Here is a 16,577-nt window from a genome sequence, read left to right as displayed (position 1 = left end):
TTGTGCCAGAAGCATGACTCCTGGGACAGACACTGTGCAGCCACTGGGGTGGGACTTGGAGCCCCCAGTGCCACAGGGAGGCCTGGCCATAGAGAGGCATTGCCCCACACCTCTATGAGCATGGCAGTAGATTGAGGCCAGGGCCGGAGGCTGCTTTCCGCCGCTTCTTCCTTCTTGCAGCTGAGCTAGGAGTGAGTTGTGCCAGTGCTTCATCCCGTGGAGCTGAGCTAAAAGAACCACCAGGTCAGGCATGCCCAAGCAACCAGCCCCTCCAGGCAGTCCCCAGACCCCTCACCTTGCCACCTCTGCCCGTTCAATGACGGCAACGAAGAAGCCACCAGTAAGTGTGGTCTCTGGGGAAGCCCGGAGGCAGTGCTCAGCCCCTGGAAACGTATTGAGGCCTCGGTGGGGCCAGGAGGGTAGGGTGGGTGCCAGCCTGCAAGGAAAGCCAGCTCAGACCTAGGAAGGGGGCACCAGGACAGTGGGACCCCCATGGCCCAGGAGGGTGGGGGGAACCATCACCTGAAGGCCCCTGAGCTCTCCTGCAGGGCTTCTTGGACTACATCTTCATTCTCCTCTTGGCAGAGGGAGCAGGTAGAATAGACGAGGCGCTGCAAGGCAGGGAACTTTAGTGCGTGGCGCAGGGCGCGCAGCTGGAAGCCCGCTAGGGCGCGCAGGCGCTCTTCGCTGGGTGCCACCGCTGGGTCCTCTAGCTGCCGGCTCAACATCCCTACCAGGAGAATCCTCAATGAAGCCTTCAGGCTGTAGTGGCCCTTGGACTTTCCCACAGAGGCAGGCCAGCAGCCTTGGCCGTCAACCCTCACCTGAGCCACTGCAGGAAGGGTCCAGCAAGATGTACTGGACCTGTGCATACCGTGGGTCAGAAGGGGACACCGCCAGGAAGTCACCCTCTGCTAACTCACAACAGGAGACTCCAGCCCGAGCCAGCAGCGTAGCCATGGTTGCTAGGCGCTTGGCATCCAGATCAAAGGCGAAGATCTTCCTAGGGAAGAGGAGGTTTGGGTGCAGTTGCAGTTCTGACCCCACCATCGGTGTCATCAAGTCACAGAAAGAGCATTCAGGTGGCCTCTCGGGACCCATGTCACACACACACTGACCTGGAGATCTAAGGACCCCTGAGTACCTCCCTTGAAGAATTCTATCTCTTCCTGCAACTTCCAGGCCCAGGCCCACCCCTGCTCTGCGTCTTGACCCCAGCTCACCCCTGGTTTTTCAGGAGAGCTGCTAAGTGACTTGTCTTGTTGCCAGGGGCAGCACAGGCATCCATGACTTGAGAGCCTGGAGGTGGAGCCAGCAGCATGGCTGGGAGGCAGCTGGCCTGGGAGACAGAGCACCATGTTCTTGAACAGAGTGAGCCTGCCCACCCAGCAGCTCCCCCCTCTCTCCCATTCCCTCTAGGGACCCCTGACCTTATCCTGCAGGAGGAGGTGTCCAGCAAGGTACAGCGGGTGATCATGTAAGTCTGTCTGGGCGGGAAACACAAGCAGCTCAGGCAACAAAGGATCCAGAAGAAAGTGCTTTCCCTCAAGGGCCCTTAAGTCCTCCAGGCTGTGGGAAAGAACTGTCAACATTTCTGATCTCGGTGCTGATGGATCCCATAATGGATCCAACGAGTATTTGCAAGAGCCATAACAAAGGATGTAGTGTAGAAACACTCTTGCCTAGCATGCACAGGCTCGGGTCTGAGGTCCAGCAGGTCACAGGCAGCCCAGGCAGAGAAGCTCTCAAGACTCCATCTCCAAATGACTACCAAAAAGTCCAGCTAAAGGCATGGCTCAAGAGGTAGACTACCACATATTCACATGTAAGCAAGCTAAGTGAGTGAAGCTCCTGAGTTTGTAGCCTGGCATCGGTGAAAAAAGGGGGGAGGGGGACAGCCAAACCCAAATCAGTAAAGGCTGGGTTTTAAGTTGTACAATTGAGCATCAAATCCTACCTCCACTATTTACCAAGAGTGCAAGCAAGGGACTTAACTCTGGGCCTTGGTGTTCACCTCTATATAATGGCAGATATGAAGATGAAACAAGTTAATACTCAAAACACTTGGTAAGTCTAAGCCATCACTATTAATGCTTTCTGGAAGAACTGAGCTTCCAGAGTATGGGGGGGGAGGGTGTTGGAGGTGGAGAGAGAAAACATAAAACACTCAGATTACAGCTGCAAGGAGCACTGTCCACTCAAGCAACATGAACCACAGAGAGGCTGACATCCAGATCCATATAAGAGCTGATCTTGACTTCCATTTGCTCTCCAAGCAACATTCCACAGTCAGAGTAACATTTATGCTAAGACAGAGGCAAGGGAAGGATGCAGCTGCAGAAGCAACTTCCCAGAATTTGTCAAGACAAATCAGCCAGAGATGCCAGTGGCTGAAAGGTGTTAATCCTAGCTACTCAGAAGGCTGAGATCTGAGCACTGCAGTTCAAAGCCAGCCTGGGCAGGCAACTCCAGGAGATGCTTATCTCAATCTCAGAAAAAGCCAGAAGTGGCACTGTGGCTCAAGAGGTAGAGCATTAGCCTTCAGCAAAAGCAGCACAGGGATGGCACTCAGGCCCTTAGTACAAGTTCTAGGATAGCACAAAAACAAAAATCAGGAACCATGTAGTTCCAGCACTCAAAGGCTGACAGGAGGATTGCCAAGTTCCAAGCAATGGGCCTCATGGTGAGTTTGTGTCCAGCCGGAGCTAGTGAGATCCTCTATCTCAACAAGACAAAAAGCAAGGTGGAACAAGTCCCAGGTGCGTGGTGCCTTTTAAAGAGGTGGGGAGGGCTGGGAAGGTGGCTCAGTGGTAGAGTGCTTGCCTTGCATGCATGAGGCCCTGGGTTCGATTCCTCAGGCACCACATAAGCAGAAAAAGCCAGAAGTGGCCCTGTGGCTCAAGTGGTAGAGCGCTAGCCTTGAGCTGAAGAGCTCAGGGACAGTGCCCAGGCCCAGAGTTCAGGCCTCATGACTGACCAAAAAAAAAAAAAAAAAAAGGTGGGGAAAGATGTGAGAGTGCCAGAAATGCAGGAAGAAAACCCAGAAAGCGATCTGTCAGCCAGTGTGACCCAGGGATCCCTACTCACCAGTGCCCTGGACATCTCCCAAGCCAAGCAAAAGCAGGCAGGATGCTGAGCTCTCACCTGGAAGCCCGGCCCTGGTAGGAGAAACCTTTTCTCTTGAAATAATCTACTGCATCATCAGTGCAGGTCTTGAGTGTGTTCACCCGCACGTACCGTGGCACCTTGGGAGCTAAGGAGCAACAGCATTTAGGGGGCACGGGTCCTAGATGATGGGCATTGCCAACCCCCCAATTCCCTCGACTCACCTAAGCCAGGCTTGGACTCTGCTTCCAAAAGGTCCTCATTGCGGCTCACATGCCGCTGAACCTTGAGCCGGGCTAATTCAGCCTTGAGCCTAGCCTGGTGCCGGTCCATCAGGGCCTTCCATCGGCCCCCACCGCCTCGGAAGCCCTTCCCCAGCAGCAACTCGTACACCAACACCTGAAGCATTAACGACTTGGGCTCAATAAAGAACCGGCGAACGGTGGTTCTTGCCTGTAATCCCAGCTAATTAGGAGGCTGAGATCTGAGCATCGCGGTTCGTAGCCCAAGTCCGTGTGAGGCTCTTTTCTCCAACCACCAAAAAACCAGAAGTGGAGCTGTGGCTCAAGAGGTAGACTAGCTAGCCTCGAGCAAAAAGAAAAAAGGCTCAGCGCTGAGTTCAAGCCCTTCCCCCCATGCCCCCACACACACCCGCAAAAAAGCCAATACGGAGAATCGGATCTGGGGGCACGAACCAGACAGACCAGACCGCCATCGGCTACAGGTGAGGCCCGCTCCCCGCTCACCTTGGCCAGGTGCGGCCGCAGCTTCTTCTCGGCGCGGAGCAGGCCCGCGCGGGCGATCACGGCGTCCAGCACAGCAGCGAAGCGCTGCGTCTCGCACACCAGCGCGTACAGCGGCTTCACATTCTGCGAGGCCAAGGGGAGACGCGCGACGTGGGCGCCGGGCCCCCAGCATGGCACCGTCGCGCCGTCGCCCCCGGGACCCCGAGACCCGCCCGGGACCTCCGAGATCCCCCGCCCGAGACCCCCCCGCTCCCCGCCTGCGCCCTCCGCGCCCTCCGGGACCCTCGCCAGCCCCGATCCTCCGCCCGCTACCTGGAAGCCGCTGGAGTACACCAGCGCCCGGACAGAGCCCCGGCGCTCCTCCACGCCCGCCAGCACAGAGGCGGCCGCCGCGTACAGCGCCATGCTCCGTGCGTCTTTACGGCTCTGTCGCGAAACCGGCTTTGCGCCCTCCCGCACTTCCGGGGTCAGAGGGCGCGCGTTACGTCGGGACCCGGCCCCCGTCAGCCAACTAGCTTATACAACAAAATCGGCTCCGGTCCGCGGGTTCGAGTCCAGCGCGGCTGCCCCGTGAGCCATTCCCCGCCCCCCCCCCCCCCCCCAGTTAAACAGCACACGTCCTGGCGCGGCGGCTCCTCACTGCAGTCCTCGCTGCTCGGGAGGTGAGGGAAGATCACGTTCATGGCCTGCCCCGGCGAGGAAATTAGATCCCATCGCCACCAGCACTCCTGCCATCCCAGCCACAAGCCGGGCGTGAATAGCAGGGTTAGAAAAATAAAGCGCAAAGGACGGGAGCGTGGCTCGGGAGGTAGCGCACCCTCTTGCAAACCCATGTACTCACCAAAAAGAAAACATGTCACCCTCTGCTGAGAAAGATGGTGTGGCCTTTGGTGCAGACACCAGTGACAGACAGGTTAGGGGTCCCGTGCCCGGTTCTGCTCAATTAGAAGTAGCACTTGGTCCTCAGGTCCAGCTTACCTGGAGGAATCCGAGAACTCCAGTGGGGGTGCCATGATGGGGGTGACCGGGTGAGAGAGATCGGATTCCATCACAGACCAGAGCTGCTTAAGCATTGGGGCTGGGAAGGTGGCTCAGTGGTAGAGCGCTTGCCTTGCATGCCAGAGGCCCTGGGTTCGATTCCTCAGCACCACATAAGCAGAAAAAAAAAAAAGCCGGAAGTGGCGCTGTGGCTCAAGTGGTAGAGCACTAGCCTTGAGCTGAAGAGCTGAGGTACAGCGCCCAGGCCCAGAGTTCAGGCCCCATGACCAGACCCCCAAAAAAACAAAAACAAAAAACAAAAAAACCAAGCACGGGGGCCAGGTGTGGAGGTGCACATCTGTAATCCCAGCTAGATGGAAAGTCAAGGTAGAGGATTGAAGCCTGAGGCCAACTAGGCAAAAGCACAAGACACTTCAAACAAAAGCCAAAAGGAAAAAGGGGATGTAGCTCAAGTAGTGGAGCCTTAAGTTCAAACTGCAATACCACCAAAGAACTAAAAAATACTTAAGTACAGGGCTGGAGATGTGGCTCCTGTAAACAGTTTACCTAGCCTGTGCAAGGCCTTGGGTTCCACCCTCAGCGTGCGCATGTACACACACACACACACACACACACACACAGACTCCAACACTACAATATTAAATAGCAAATTCATATAGCAACTGTCATTTAAGCAAAAGAGAAAGAATCAATGTCAAGTTTATTTTCCTACAGAGTTGAAGTCTCTGTGATAAGGAAGGACAGATGGGAACAGTTTTGGGCTCTGCTGGAAGCTGGAGTGCACAGGGTGCAGTCGGAAGGGCCAGGCCTCAAGGAAACTGTGGCCAGTGGAGGAGGAGCTCCTTCTGTCATACATGACACCGTAGGTCCCAGCAGTACCGGAGTCCCAGTGCTTGGCACCACCAGGCAGCCTATAGCTTGGTGGGCTGTGGGGAAGGGAGGTGGCCAGGCCCAGTAGGTGGGGGCAGCACCAAGGGCAGTGAGTTACTGCCCCTCTCATGCCAACACATGTCCAGGATGGGGTAGAGCTTGCCCTGGAAGTCAGCCTGGAAGGTGTAGAGTGGCCGCAGGTCATCAGGGCGGTCGGCGTTGAAGAAGGTGAGCTCACCTTGCTCGTAATGCAGGTAGACTCCGATGCGGTGTGGGTGGCCTGCCACAGGCAGTGGCACTCTGGGGCAGCCAAAGGCCTCGTACACGCGGCCTTCCTTCAAGCCAATCAGCCACACACCGTGCTCTGGGGACTTGCTCAGCTTGCCCTTGCGGCTGGCCGTGCCCTTAATGATGCCCAGACGCCAGTCACTCTTGCTGCCCACCGCCACCTCCCAGTAGTGGCGGCCGCAGGAGAAGCCCCGACTGGCCAAGACACACGTATTGTAGTCGAAACGCTCAGGCTGGCTGGCACGCCGCTGGGCCAAGAGGCCACACTGTACCACGGTGTCACCCTTGGATAGCTCCAGCAGGGGGTGGGCTGTGGCAGGGTCCAGCCTGAGACACTCCGGGGCTAGAAAGGGCAGTGACCCACATGTGATTAAGCCACACAGAAAACACCAGACCCCACCCTGCCCCAGGAGGGGGACAGAGGGCCCTGAGGTGCTCAAGCAGAGGAGGCATGCCAGTCAAGCTGTGTGACCTAGGGTCTGGAAGGGGCAGACAGGGCTGTCTGCCAGTGGTGGATGGGTGGCTGGTGGATGGCTGATGGATGGATGGATAGGTGGATGGATGATGGATGCTGGGTGCTGGTGGCTTACACCTATAATCCTAGATGCTTAGGAGGCTGAGATGTTAAGATTGAAGTTCAAAGCCAGCCTGAGCAGGAAAGTCCATGAGACTCATCTCCAATTAATCACACACACACACACACACACACACACACACACACACACACACACACACATAGCCAGAAGTGGAGCTGTGGCTCAAATGGTAGGGTGCTAGTTTTGAATAAAAAAGCTCAGATCACACCTGTAATCCTAGCTACTCAGGAAGCTGAGATCTGAGGATCAGGGTTCAAAGCCAGCCTGGGCAGGAATGTCCATGAGACTCTTTTTTTTTTTTGGTCGGTCGTGGGGCTTGAACTCTGGGCCTGGGAGCTGTCCCTCAGCTCTTCAGCTCAAGGCGAGCGCTCTACCACTTGAGCTACAGCGCCACTTCCGGTTTTCTGGTGGTTTTATTGGAGATAGTAGTCTCACAGTCTCTCCTGCCCGGGCTGGCTTTGAACTGAGATCCTCAGATCTCAGCCTCCTGAGTAGCTAGGATTACAGGCGTGAGCCACCAGCGCCCGGCTCCATGAGACTCTTATCTCCAAGTAACCACTAGAAAACCGGAAGTGGTGCTGTGGCTCAAGCGGTAGAGCGCTCGCCTTGAGCTGAAGAGCTGAGGGACAGTGCCCAGGCCCAGAGTTCAAGCCCCATGACCAACAACAACAACAAAAAGAATAAAAAAGCTAAGGTCTGGGAATGTGCAGTAGTATAGTATTAGAGTGTTTGCCTAGCATGCATGAAGCACTGGGTTCAATTCCTCAGTACCACATAAACAGAAAAGGCCAAAGTGGTGCTGTGGCTCAAGTGGTACAGTGCTAGTCTTGAGCAAAAGAAGCTCAGGAATAATGCCTAAACCCTGAGTTCAAGGCCCAGGACTGGCAAAAAAAAAAAAAAGCTTAGGGACAGTGCCCAGGCCCTGAGTTCAAGCTCCAGGACCAGCGCACGCACGCACGCACGCACGCACGCACGCACGCACGCGCACACACACACACACACACAGATGGATGATGGATAGATGGATGATTGGATATTGGATGATGGATGATTGGATGATGGACAGGTGGATAAATGGATGGATGGACACCCCTGAAGGATGTAACACCCTATTAGCTGAGGGACTCTAGTAAAGAGGAGATGCAGGCCAGCCTACCTTCTGTAAGTAGAGGTGCTGATAGAATGACTAGAAGACTGCCTGGTAGGAGGCTTCCTGAGGAAATCCTGACAAAGGCAATTTGTTTTTCTTTTTGCTGTGGAGGATTGAATCCAGAACCTCCTATGTGCTAGGAAATCATTCACTGGACCACTGAGCTACACTTGTGGCCCTACAGGCAGACATCTATTTGGTTTGCTGGCCTCAGCTGCAGGCCTGAGGACAAGTTATTCCTGCTCACCGTGTTTTAGCTAACTAAAGACTAATTTGTTGTTTCCAAAGATGTGGGAAGGAGTTCCTCCCTCCCCCCCACCCCCGCAGCTCAAGCCCCTCTGGCTCTCCTGCCCTTCACTCTGATCTGGCTTTGGCCTTGGCAGATGAGATCAAGCCACCAGCTGCCCACCCTCATGGACAAACAGCATACTAGAATACAGGAACAAATGAAAGAGGTCTGGGCTCTTTTTCAGAGGGCAAGAAACTATAACACTCGTGCATGTATGCAAACTGCAGCCCAGCCAGCTGGGCTTCTTCCTCACAGCGGAGATGGTAGCTCAAAGCTCCTCTTTTCACGCCTCATCACAGGCTGAACAGAGCTGCGCATGCTCACTGTGACCCCATGTTCTCTGGAACCTAAAAGCCCTCTGGTGCCACAGCTGCTGGCCCTGGCTGCAGCCCTCAGGAAGGGGGGTGGGGCTCACCTGGCAGAACTTTCCTGAACAGTCTTTTCCACACAGTCAGCTTGATATCCGCCTGGTGGAGGGCTGGCTTGAAGGAGATGGGGCTGAATGCGCCTTCCCAGGGCCTGGCCTGCTGGAGTTCTGCTCTGCATGCAGTGAACATCGAGAAGAGTGCACCTTCCCTCAGTGGGAAGCCACTGAGGGAAGCCACCCATGGCTTGAGCTGCATGGCCTGGATGTCCCTCCTGGCCCTGTTTCCCTCCTACAAAGCCACCCACCATTGTGGTGGTATTCAGATTAACTTCATGATATCACCTGGGATCTTACTGCAAATGCAGATTCCTGGGCCCCCACCCTAGATCTACTAAACTGATTAATGGGCAAGGCGGGTAATCTGTGTCATGCCATCCTCCAGCTGGGTCTTAGGTACATTGAAGTCCAGTCCCTGTCAAGCCACAGCTGAAGTGGATTCTCTGCCATTTTCCCTATTTCCCCCCCCCCCTTTTTTTTAGCAGTATTGACCAGCAGGCCTTTTACCACTAGAGCCCCTACTCCAGCTCTTTTGCTTTAGGTTTTTTTGTTTGTTTGTTTTTTGGCTAGTCATAGAGCCAGAACTCTGGGCCCGGGTACTGTCCCTCAGCTCTGCAGCTCAAGGCTAGCGCTCTACCACTTGAGCCACAGCATTACTTCCGGCTTTTTCTGCTTACGTGGTGCTGAGGAATCGAACCCAGGGCCTCATGCATGAAAGGCAAGCCCTCTACCACTGAGCCACCTTCCCAGTCCCTTGCTTTAGTTTTTGTTTCAGATATGGCTTCACACTTTAGTCCAGAGAGGACCTTGGATTACGATCCTCCTACCTCCACCCTTACATAGCTGGGTTTACAGGCATGTGTCGCCATGTTCATCCATCCCTCTTCACATTCATTGAAGCTAAGCCTGTTTTTTCAGAACTATGGGGTTTATGGGGACTAAGCATGGAGTTACTCTCCCCAGCTAAGCTAAGGACCCTAAATAGGCCAGGATCTGCCTTTCCCCACAACTGCCCTTCCTCGTGGTGGACCATACAACCCCCCACCCCAGATTACTGGACTCACAGCACCGCAGTCTGCACAGCATGCATGGCACTCTCTCTCAGGACTGCCGCCCACCTGCCTGCCTGGCACACCTGGTACATCCGCCTCCACCGGTCCTCCTCTAATCACTCACACCGGGGTGGTGGTGGGGGTTCCATCAATGAGGGACCATCTGTCGTCCTGGGTCCCCATGGCAATGGAGCTAGTTTCTACCCTCTGCTCTGCGAGACCCCTGAGGGTAGAGACACGGCCCCAACTGCTTGTCCTGGGTGACTTGCTCTGGGGCACTGGTTAAACCCAAGGTAGAGCCAGAGATGAGGAGCCCGCACCCCGCCGGTCCCCAGCAGCCATGGGAGGTTGTTACCTGGAGGCCAAATGGTGGTATTTCTGGAAGACAAGAAAGGATCAAAGCTACACCTAAGACTGGTGGTGTTCCCACCCCCGAGGCCACGCCCACTCCCCTGGCACTCACTCGAATGAACTCGAGCTGGCTCGCCCCTCCCAGCTGCTCCTGCACACGTGCAGCTTGGGCCAGCCGTTCGCGAGCGCCCTGGGCCTGGGCTAGCTGCAGGCCCAAGGAGGCCAGCAGGCCTCGAGTGTGGCCCTGGATGCCCTCCAGGCAGCGGGCCTTCTCCTCGTCTACCAGGCGGTGCAGCTCCTGGAACTCGCGACGGATCACCCAGCTGAACACATCCGACTCGTTCTAGGAAACAGAGAGCAGGTCAAGGCACAGACACAGCCTAGCTTTGCCCGGCCCCGTCAGCCTCCCCGGCCCAGTGCCTTCATGACAAGGGCTGTGGCTGTGCGTCTTTCTCTTGTTGGTAGTACTGGGGTTTGAACTCAGGGCCTCATGTATATGCTCTGATACTTGAGCTAAATGTTAGGGCTTCACTTTTTAGCCAAGAGATCCTGTTTATACCTCCACACCAGCACGTTTTACCAGGTCCAGCTTGTCTGCAGAGATAGGAGTCTCGATTCACTTTTTGTTTGGGTTAGTTGCAAACTGTGATCCTCCTAATCTCTGCCTCCTCAGTTGCTGGGATTGCAGATGTAAGAAAGACATCATACTTGTCTCCCAGCTCCCATTTTAGACCTTCTTTTGCGTCCCTCCCCCGCTTTTTTTCCAGTGCTGAGAATGCACCCAGATCGTTGGGCATGCTGAAGTACATCCCTGCCTGCTTTTGCCTCTTTTTTTTTCTTTTTTTCAATGTGTACCAGTACTGTGGTTTGAAACTCAAAGCCTCAGGCTCTCACTTGGGTTTTTCACTCCAAGCTAGTGCTCTATCACTTGAGCCAATTCCAGTTCGTTTTGTTTTGAGTCAGTTGGGGGTAAGAGTCTGATGGACTTTCCTGTTCATGCTGGCTTCAAACCAGGATCCTCAGGTTTCAACCTCCTGAGTTGCTGGGATTACAGGTGTGAGCAACAATGTCCAGCTGCTTTTGCCTCTTTTAACTCCTACATAGGGACATATGACTTCATTTGTATCCCTGAGGCCAACTGAAAAAAAAAAAAAATGTCTGCAAGACTGTAGGAGAGTGGGTTTAGGAGGAGGGAGAGAGTCCAGGACTCCCAGCAGGACCCAATTCCTGCAGCCATTAGAGAGGTCAAAGGTCACCTTTCCTGGGTAACCCTGCGTACACTGTCCTGGAGCCTAGAGGGCGTCCTCTCCAGGCCTCTGCTCACTGTACTGGGAAGCCCCAGACCTCACAAGGTCACACAGATACTTGAGGCACTGGGGGGAAGGAGGAGGGACAGGGTGGGGAGGTAGAATCATGTCTGTCATGTTTCAGGTTGGCTGTTTATCTCTGGACCTCAAATCCTGGGTTATCTCAGTCCCCCAAGGACACCCAGGACTTAGGGTGGAGCCAGTCCTGACCACCAGGCTGAATTCTCTGGGAGGATAGCCCTTTCTCCACCTGCCCTGAAACGCTTTAGACTTGGCTTTGTCTAAGGCATGGTTTTCTCTGAAGGACAAGAGAAAGCTTGGCTTGCTGGGGTGGAGGGGGGCGGAGGGGGGTGGAGGGTGGCTCAGTGGTAGAGCACAGTCCTTGCTTAGCATGCACCAGGACTGCCTTGATAAGAAATCACCATCAAAATTCAGCATGTTTGGGCTTGGGGCAGGACTTAGTGGTAGGGTGTTTACCTAGCATACATGAGGCCCTGGTTTCCATTCTCAGCATTGAAAAACTGTACATATAAAATAATGAAAAGTAGCCCAGCACTGGTGGCTCTTGCCTGTAATTCTAGCTACTCAGGAGGCTGAGATCCGAGGATCATAGTTTGAAGTCAGTTCAGGAAGGGAAGTCTGCGGGACTCATCTCTCCAAAAAACTACTCAGAACAGCTGGAAGTGGCGCTGTGGCTCAATGGATAGAGTGCTGGCATTGAGCAAAAGAAGCTCAGTGACAGTGCCTAGAACTGGCACAAAAAGGAAAGAAAAGCTGGGCGGTGGTGCTCATGCCTGTAATCCTAGCTACTCTGGAGGCTGAGATCTGAGAGTTGCAGTTCAAAGCCAGCCTGGGCAGGAAAGTCCATGAGATCCTTATCTTCAATTAACCACCAAAAAAAACAGAAGTGCACTGTGGCTCACATGGTAGAGTGCTAGCCTTGAGCTGAAGAGATGAGAGTCAGCACCCAGGCCCAGAGTTCAGGCCCCACGACTGACCAAAAAAAAAAAGGGAACAAAATGGTAATAATGAAAAGGAAAAGAGAGAGGGTCAGGACGCCCCAGGCACTCACAACAATGCGCGTCCTGTTGTTCTCCAGTCTGGCGATGTGCTCATCCACCTCCTTCTGCTCCTGCTTCAGGTCAGAGAGGAAGGCCGCAAGCTCCTCCTGGGTCAACACCCTCCCATGAGCAGCTGCCCTCAGCCTCTGTACCCACACTGCACTGGGCCTCTGTCCTACCAGCCACATGCAGTGGACCAGATGCCTGCGACCCCTAAACAGGCCATGAGGATTCAAGAATATTTCACACTGATGGCAGTGTGAAATGGCAGGATGAGGGTCCTAACATCTTTACCCCTCTCCAGGACATGCAAAGCAGGGCTAGAGCTCCACAGACATCACCTCCTGACATCTGCATGTCCAGACTGCAACCGGAAGTCAAAGCTTCGTCTTCTTTTTTTTGTCGGTCCTGGGACCTGGACTCTGGGCCTGGACACTGTCCCTCAGCTCTTCAGCTCAAGGCTAGTGCACTATCACTTGAGTCACAGTGCCACTTCCAGCTTTTTTTCTGTTTATGTGGTGCCGAGGAATAGAACCCAGGGCCTCATGCATACAAGGCAAGCACTCTACCACTGAGCCACCTTCCCAGCCCCAAGCCAATGCTTCTTGTACTGAATGCCACCAGGGAGCTTTTGATTTTTCACTAAGTCCCAAATTAGTAAGTGTTTAATCAAGTCATTACAAACACGGGGCTGGCAGCTTATCTGTATAATTCTAGGTACTGAGAAGACTGAGATCTGGAGGATTGCTGTTCAAGGCCAGCCCAACTAGATAAATAACCATCAAAAAGTTGGGTTGGAGGGCTGGGATGTAGCTCAGTGGCAAAGCGCTTGCCTAGCAAGTGCAACGTCCTGGGTTCGATCCCCAGTACCAAAAAAGAAAAGACAAAAAAAATACAGTTAAAAAAAAAGCTGGGTTGGAAAGGATACTCATTAGGGAGGAACACCAAAGCACAATGCATCTGACCATATAAAATAATATTTATCAAAATGAATTCCAGGAAATAAAAATGAGATTTTTTTCTTTTTTGTTGTTTTTTTTTTCCCTTTTTTTGTCTTGTGTGTTTATCTGTCTTTGGGGGGTAAAGGAAGCACAGAAATGGAGGGACAAAGGGTGAACAAATACAACGGTGGTACTCACTAGACACTATGTGAAAAATGAACTATATACCTTGTGGGTGAGGATTAAGGGAAAAATTAGGGGAGGGGGAAAGAGAAAGGGTTACACTGTCCAAAAAGATATGTACTTTTTACCTGACTTATGCAACTGTAACCTCTTGGTATATCATCTTTATAATAATAATATTTTTTAAAATTTGGGTTCAAATCAGATGTTGGTAGCTCACACTCATAATCTTAGCTACTCAGGAAACTGAGATCTCAGGATCAATGTTTGAAGCCAGCCTGGGCAGACAACTCTAAGAGACTTTTATTGCCAATTAACCTGCAATAAGCTAGAACTAGAGGCGTGGCTCAACTGGTTGAGCACTAGCCATGAGAGAAAAGAACCAAGGAAGAGTGAGAAGCCTTAAGTTCCCAGTACTGGGGAAAAAAACAAGAAAATTACGACAATGAGCTCTAATTCTGCAAACAGTAGCCTAGGTTGAACCCAGTGTCCCCCCAAAAAGAAAGAACCCAGTGTCCATCCCAAGCAGCCTTGGATCCAGCCAGCTCTCAACTTAGCAGCCTTCCCTGACTACCTGAGCCAGGACAGGATCCATGTTCTGAACCATCTCTCCATTCCCAGCACTGAACCTTGACAGTGGTCCCTGCTACTTCTCCTTAGAGCCCATATGGTGCCCTCCCCAGGCACAGCCAGTGCCACTGGTGAAGCAGACCAACACTGGGCCTGGCACATATGAAGAGTGTGGGGACAGTTCTGTGCATATTCCCTACTTGTCTCCCAGGGGGGAAATGTTGTCTAGAGTGGCCAGCCAGCAGATGACAGGATCGGCCTCTCCTATACCGACCACCCCCTCACCTGATTTCTGCCATTCCTCACTTTCATAACCACTATGCAAGTATCCTCCTCCCTGCCCTTCCTTGATCTGTGGCTAGAGATGACAGGCTACTTGGGCTACAGCCTGAAGCTCAGTGGTAGACGCTTGACTAGCACCCAGGAAAGCCTTGTGTCCGGCTGTCAGTCCTTCCCTTCTCAGAGAATGGGTTTCCACATTTGCAAAACACAACAGAATTTTTCTATAAAGCAAGTGGAATTGTGTAGATGAAGCTGCTTCCCAGAGCCCAACATAGTAACCAAAGACTGCTGCAAACATAGTAATTAAAGACTGCTACCATGATTCATCCCCAGTGACCATCTGCTGCTCCCAGCTGTGCTCCATCGAGCCAGGAATTTGTCGATTCAACCAATGCATTCACGGCTTTGGCATACACACCACAGAAACACACCAAATCCTCTACTTGAGCTCCTGCATGCCAGGAAACAAACCAGGTTGCTCAAACCAGGGGATTCAAAGTAACAGTGGAAGAAGGGGATGCAAGAGACGTGCACATCACTGCAATCCCCCGAGTGGCTGCTCAAAACGATGAATGAGTGAATGAATAAGGAATAAATAAGGGCATGCATACATGCGTGCTCCAAGAGAGAGCTGGAAGGAAATTGAGACCTGGTTGTGGGAACCCTGCGTACCAGGTGGTGGCGCCCGAGAACGCAGCAGCGGCCCCAAAGCTGGAACCCCGTCCCGCCCACCACACGCCCCTGCGCCAGTCCGCTTTCCCGCCCCTCGGTGCCAGGGCCCCAACCGCCCCCCCACCCTAGCCCGGCACCTTCATGCGGCTGTAGACCGTGGAGACCGGGGTGACCGGGTGGTGCTGGTGGGAGCCCAACAGGCCGCAGAGCCCACAGATGAGCTCCTGGTCCTTCTCGCAGAAGAGGCTGAGGGGGTTTCGGTGGTGCGCGCAGACCGTGGGCTCCGGGTCCCCCGGCAGCCGCAGGGCTTCGATCACCCGGGCCAGGGACACGTTGGGCGGGGAGCTGCTGCCGTCCACCGCGCGGCGGCACACGGGGCAGCGCAGCTCCGAGGCCAGGTGGCAGGACAGGGACAGCAGGCACGCCTTGCAGTAGGAGTGGCCGCACGGCAGCACCAGGGGCTCTTTGAAGACCTCCAGGCAGATGGGACACTGGAGCTGGTCGTGCAGCCCGGGCGGGCTCACCTGCCAGGCCATGCCTGCAGCCCGCTGCAACACAGATGCCCGTGTCAATCCCGCCTCCCACTGGCCCACCACTCCCAGCCACAAGCTGCAGGACAGAGAGGGCAGGAGGGCGCCCCCCCCCTTCCAGTCTCACTCACTAAGACCCTGCCCTCCGTTTCCCTATTTGTAAAACACTTGAGTGAAAAACTGATCTCAGCACCTAGGTCCCGAGTTCAAACCCCAGGACTTCCACAAACATTAAATAAATAAGTAAATAAATAATAGGAAAACTGATCGCTCCAGAGCTGGGGATGTGGGACCGTTGTAAAAGTACTTTTCTAGTATGTATATGGCCCTGTAATGCAAAAAGCAAGCAAATAAGCTGTATGGCTCTCCTTTATATATGTGTATATGTGTGTAGTGGTGTGGGTCTCTAACTCAAGTTTCATGCTCTTGCCTGGCATTTTCCACTCAAGGCTGATGCTCTAACACTTGAGCCATCTGGCTCTTTGCCAGTTAATTGAAGACAAAAAGTCTCATGGACTTTTCTTCCAAGGCTAATTTCGAATTGTGATCCTCGATCTCAGCCACCTGAGTAGCTAGGATTATAGATCTGAGCCACCATAGCCTGGCACTACTTTTTTTTTTTCTTTTCAGGTGGTAAGGTTTGAATCCAGGCCTCAAAAAAGGGCTCTACACCCTCAACCCTTTTGCTATACTTTTCAGATAGGGTCTCAAAAGTGGTTTTCTTTGTCTAGGACTTCCCTCTTCCTACCTATGTCTTCTTCATAACTGGGATTATAGGTATGACTCACTGTACCCTGCTTGATTCTGTCTTTTGCCCAGATTTGGAGTAAACACAGAAAGGGCCATATTCGGGTAATCCCAAAAATGCAGGCTTGAGCCGAGCAGATATTTGCACTTTGACCAGCATTGCAAACACGAGTTAAGTTCCTTCACAGTCTCTAGATCAGTTTTGCAACTTTCAGCTATCCTACAGTTTCCTGCCTCCCGCCCTCGGAGATTCTGTTATGGAGTGGGGTTTCCAATGAGACCCAGAAATCTTTAATATAAACAGACACCCCCCAGGCAATTCTAAAGCAGAGTTCTGTCCCAGATCACTGTTGTTGGGCCTGGAACAGAAGGTCTCTGCTTCTCTACGGAAACTACGTGTTAGAGAGGAGAGAA

General features: G+C 53.3%; 2 protein-coding genes across 4 annotated transcripts; both read right to left on the bottom strand.

Annotated features, from left to right (window-relative positions):
- Positions 1 to 84: 84 nt before the first annotated feature.
- On the bottom strand, positions 85 to 4,272 carry Nsun5 (NOP2/Sun RNA methyltransferase 5). Of its 3 annotated transcripts, XM_042686500.1 has the most exons (10): positions 4,164 to 4,272; positions 3,852 to 3,974; positions 3,330 to 3,504; positions 3,145 to 3,253; positions 1,431 to 1,569; positions 1,224 to 1,339; positions 825 to 1,003; positions 523 to 730; positions 296 to 436; positions 85 to 227 (listed from the first exon to the last, which is right to left on the bottom strand). In XM_042686500.1, exons 1-10 carry the CDS (start codon positions 4,254 to 4,256, stop codon positions 113 to 115), a joined length of 1,398 nt encoding a protein of 465 aa, XP_042542434.1. In that variant the 5' UTR covers positions 4,257 to 4,272; the 3' UTR covers positions 85 to 112. The 3 variants fall into 3 exon arrangements, with proteins under 3 accessions (XP_042542434.1, XP_042542436.1, XP_042542435.1); XM_042686502.1 differs by lacking the exon at positions 3,145 to 3,253 and having other exon boundaries at positions 1,431 to 1,483; XM_042686501.1 differs by lacking the exon at positions 3,852 to 3,974.
- Positions 4,273 to 5,629: 1,357 nt separating this feature from the next.
- LOC122113812 (E3 ubiquitin-protein ligase TRIM50) lies at positions 5,630 to 15,422 on the bottom strand. The gene is made up of 6 exons (XM_042686925.1): positions 15,024 to 15,422; positions 12,250 to 12,345; positions 9,983 to 10,213; positions 9,875 to 9,897; positions 8,459 to 8,583; positions 5,630 to 6,351 (listed from the first exon to the last, which is right to left on the bottom strand). Exons 1-6 carry the CDS (start codon positions 15,420 to 15,422, stop codon positions 5,762 to 5,764), a joined length of 1,464 nt encoding a protein of 487 aa, XP_042542859.1. The 3' UTR covers positions 5,630 to 5,761.
- Between the last annotated feature and the right edge of the window lie 1,155 nt (positions 15,423 to 16,577).

Source organism: Dipodomys spectabilis, unplaced genomic scaffold (genome assembly GCF_019054845.1).
Source record: "Dipodomys spectabilis isolate Male_0828 unplaced genomic scaffold, ASM1905484v1 ptg000098l, whole genome shotgun sequence".
Lineage (NCBI taxonomy): Eukaryota > Metazoa > Chordata > Mammalia > Rodentia > Heteromyidae > Dipodomys > Dipodomys spectabilis.
The sequence above is the reverse complement of the archived record's forward strand: the minus strand, read 5'-3'. Positions and strand labels throughout refer to the sequence as shown.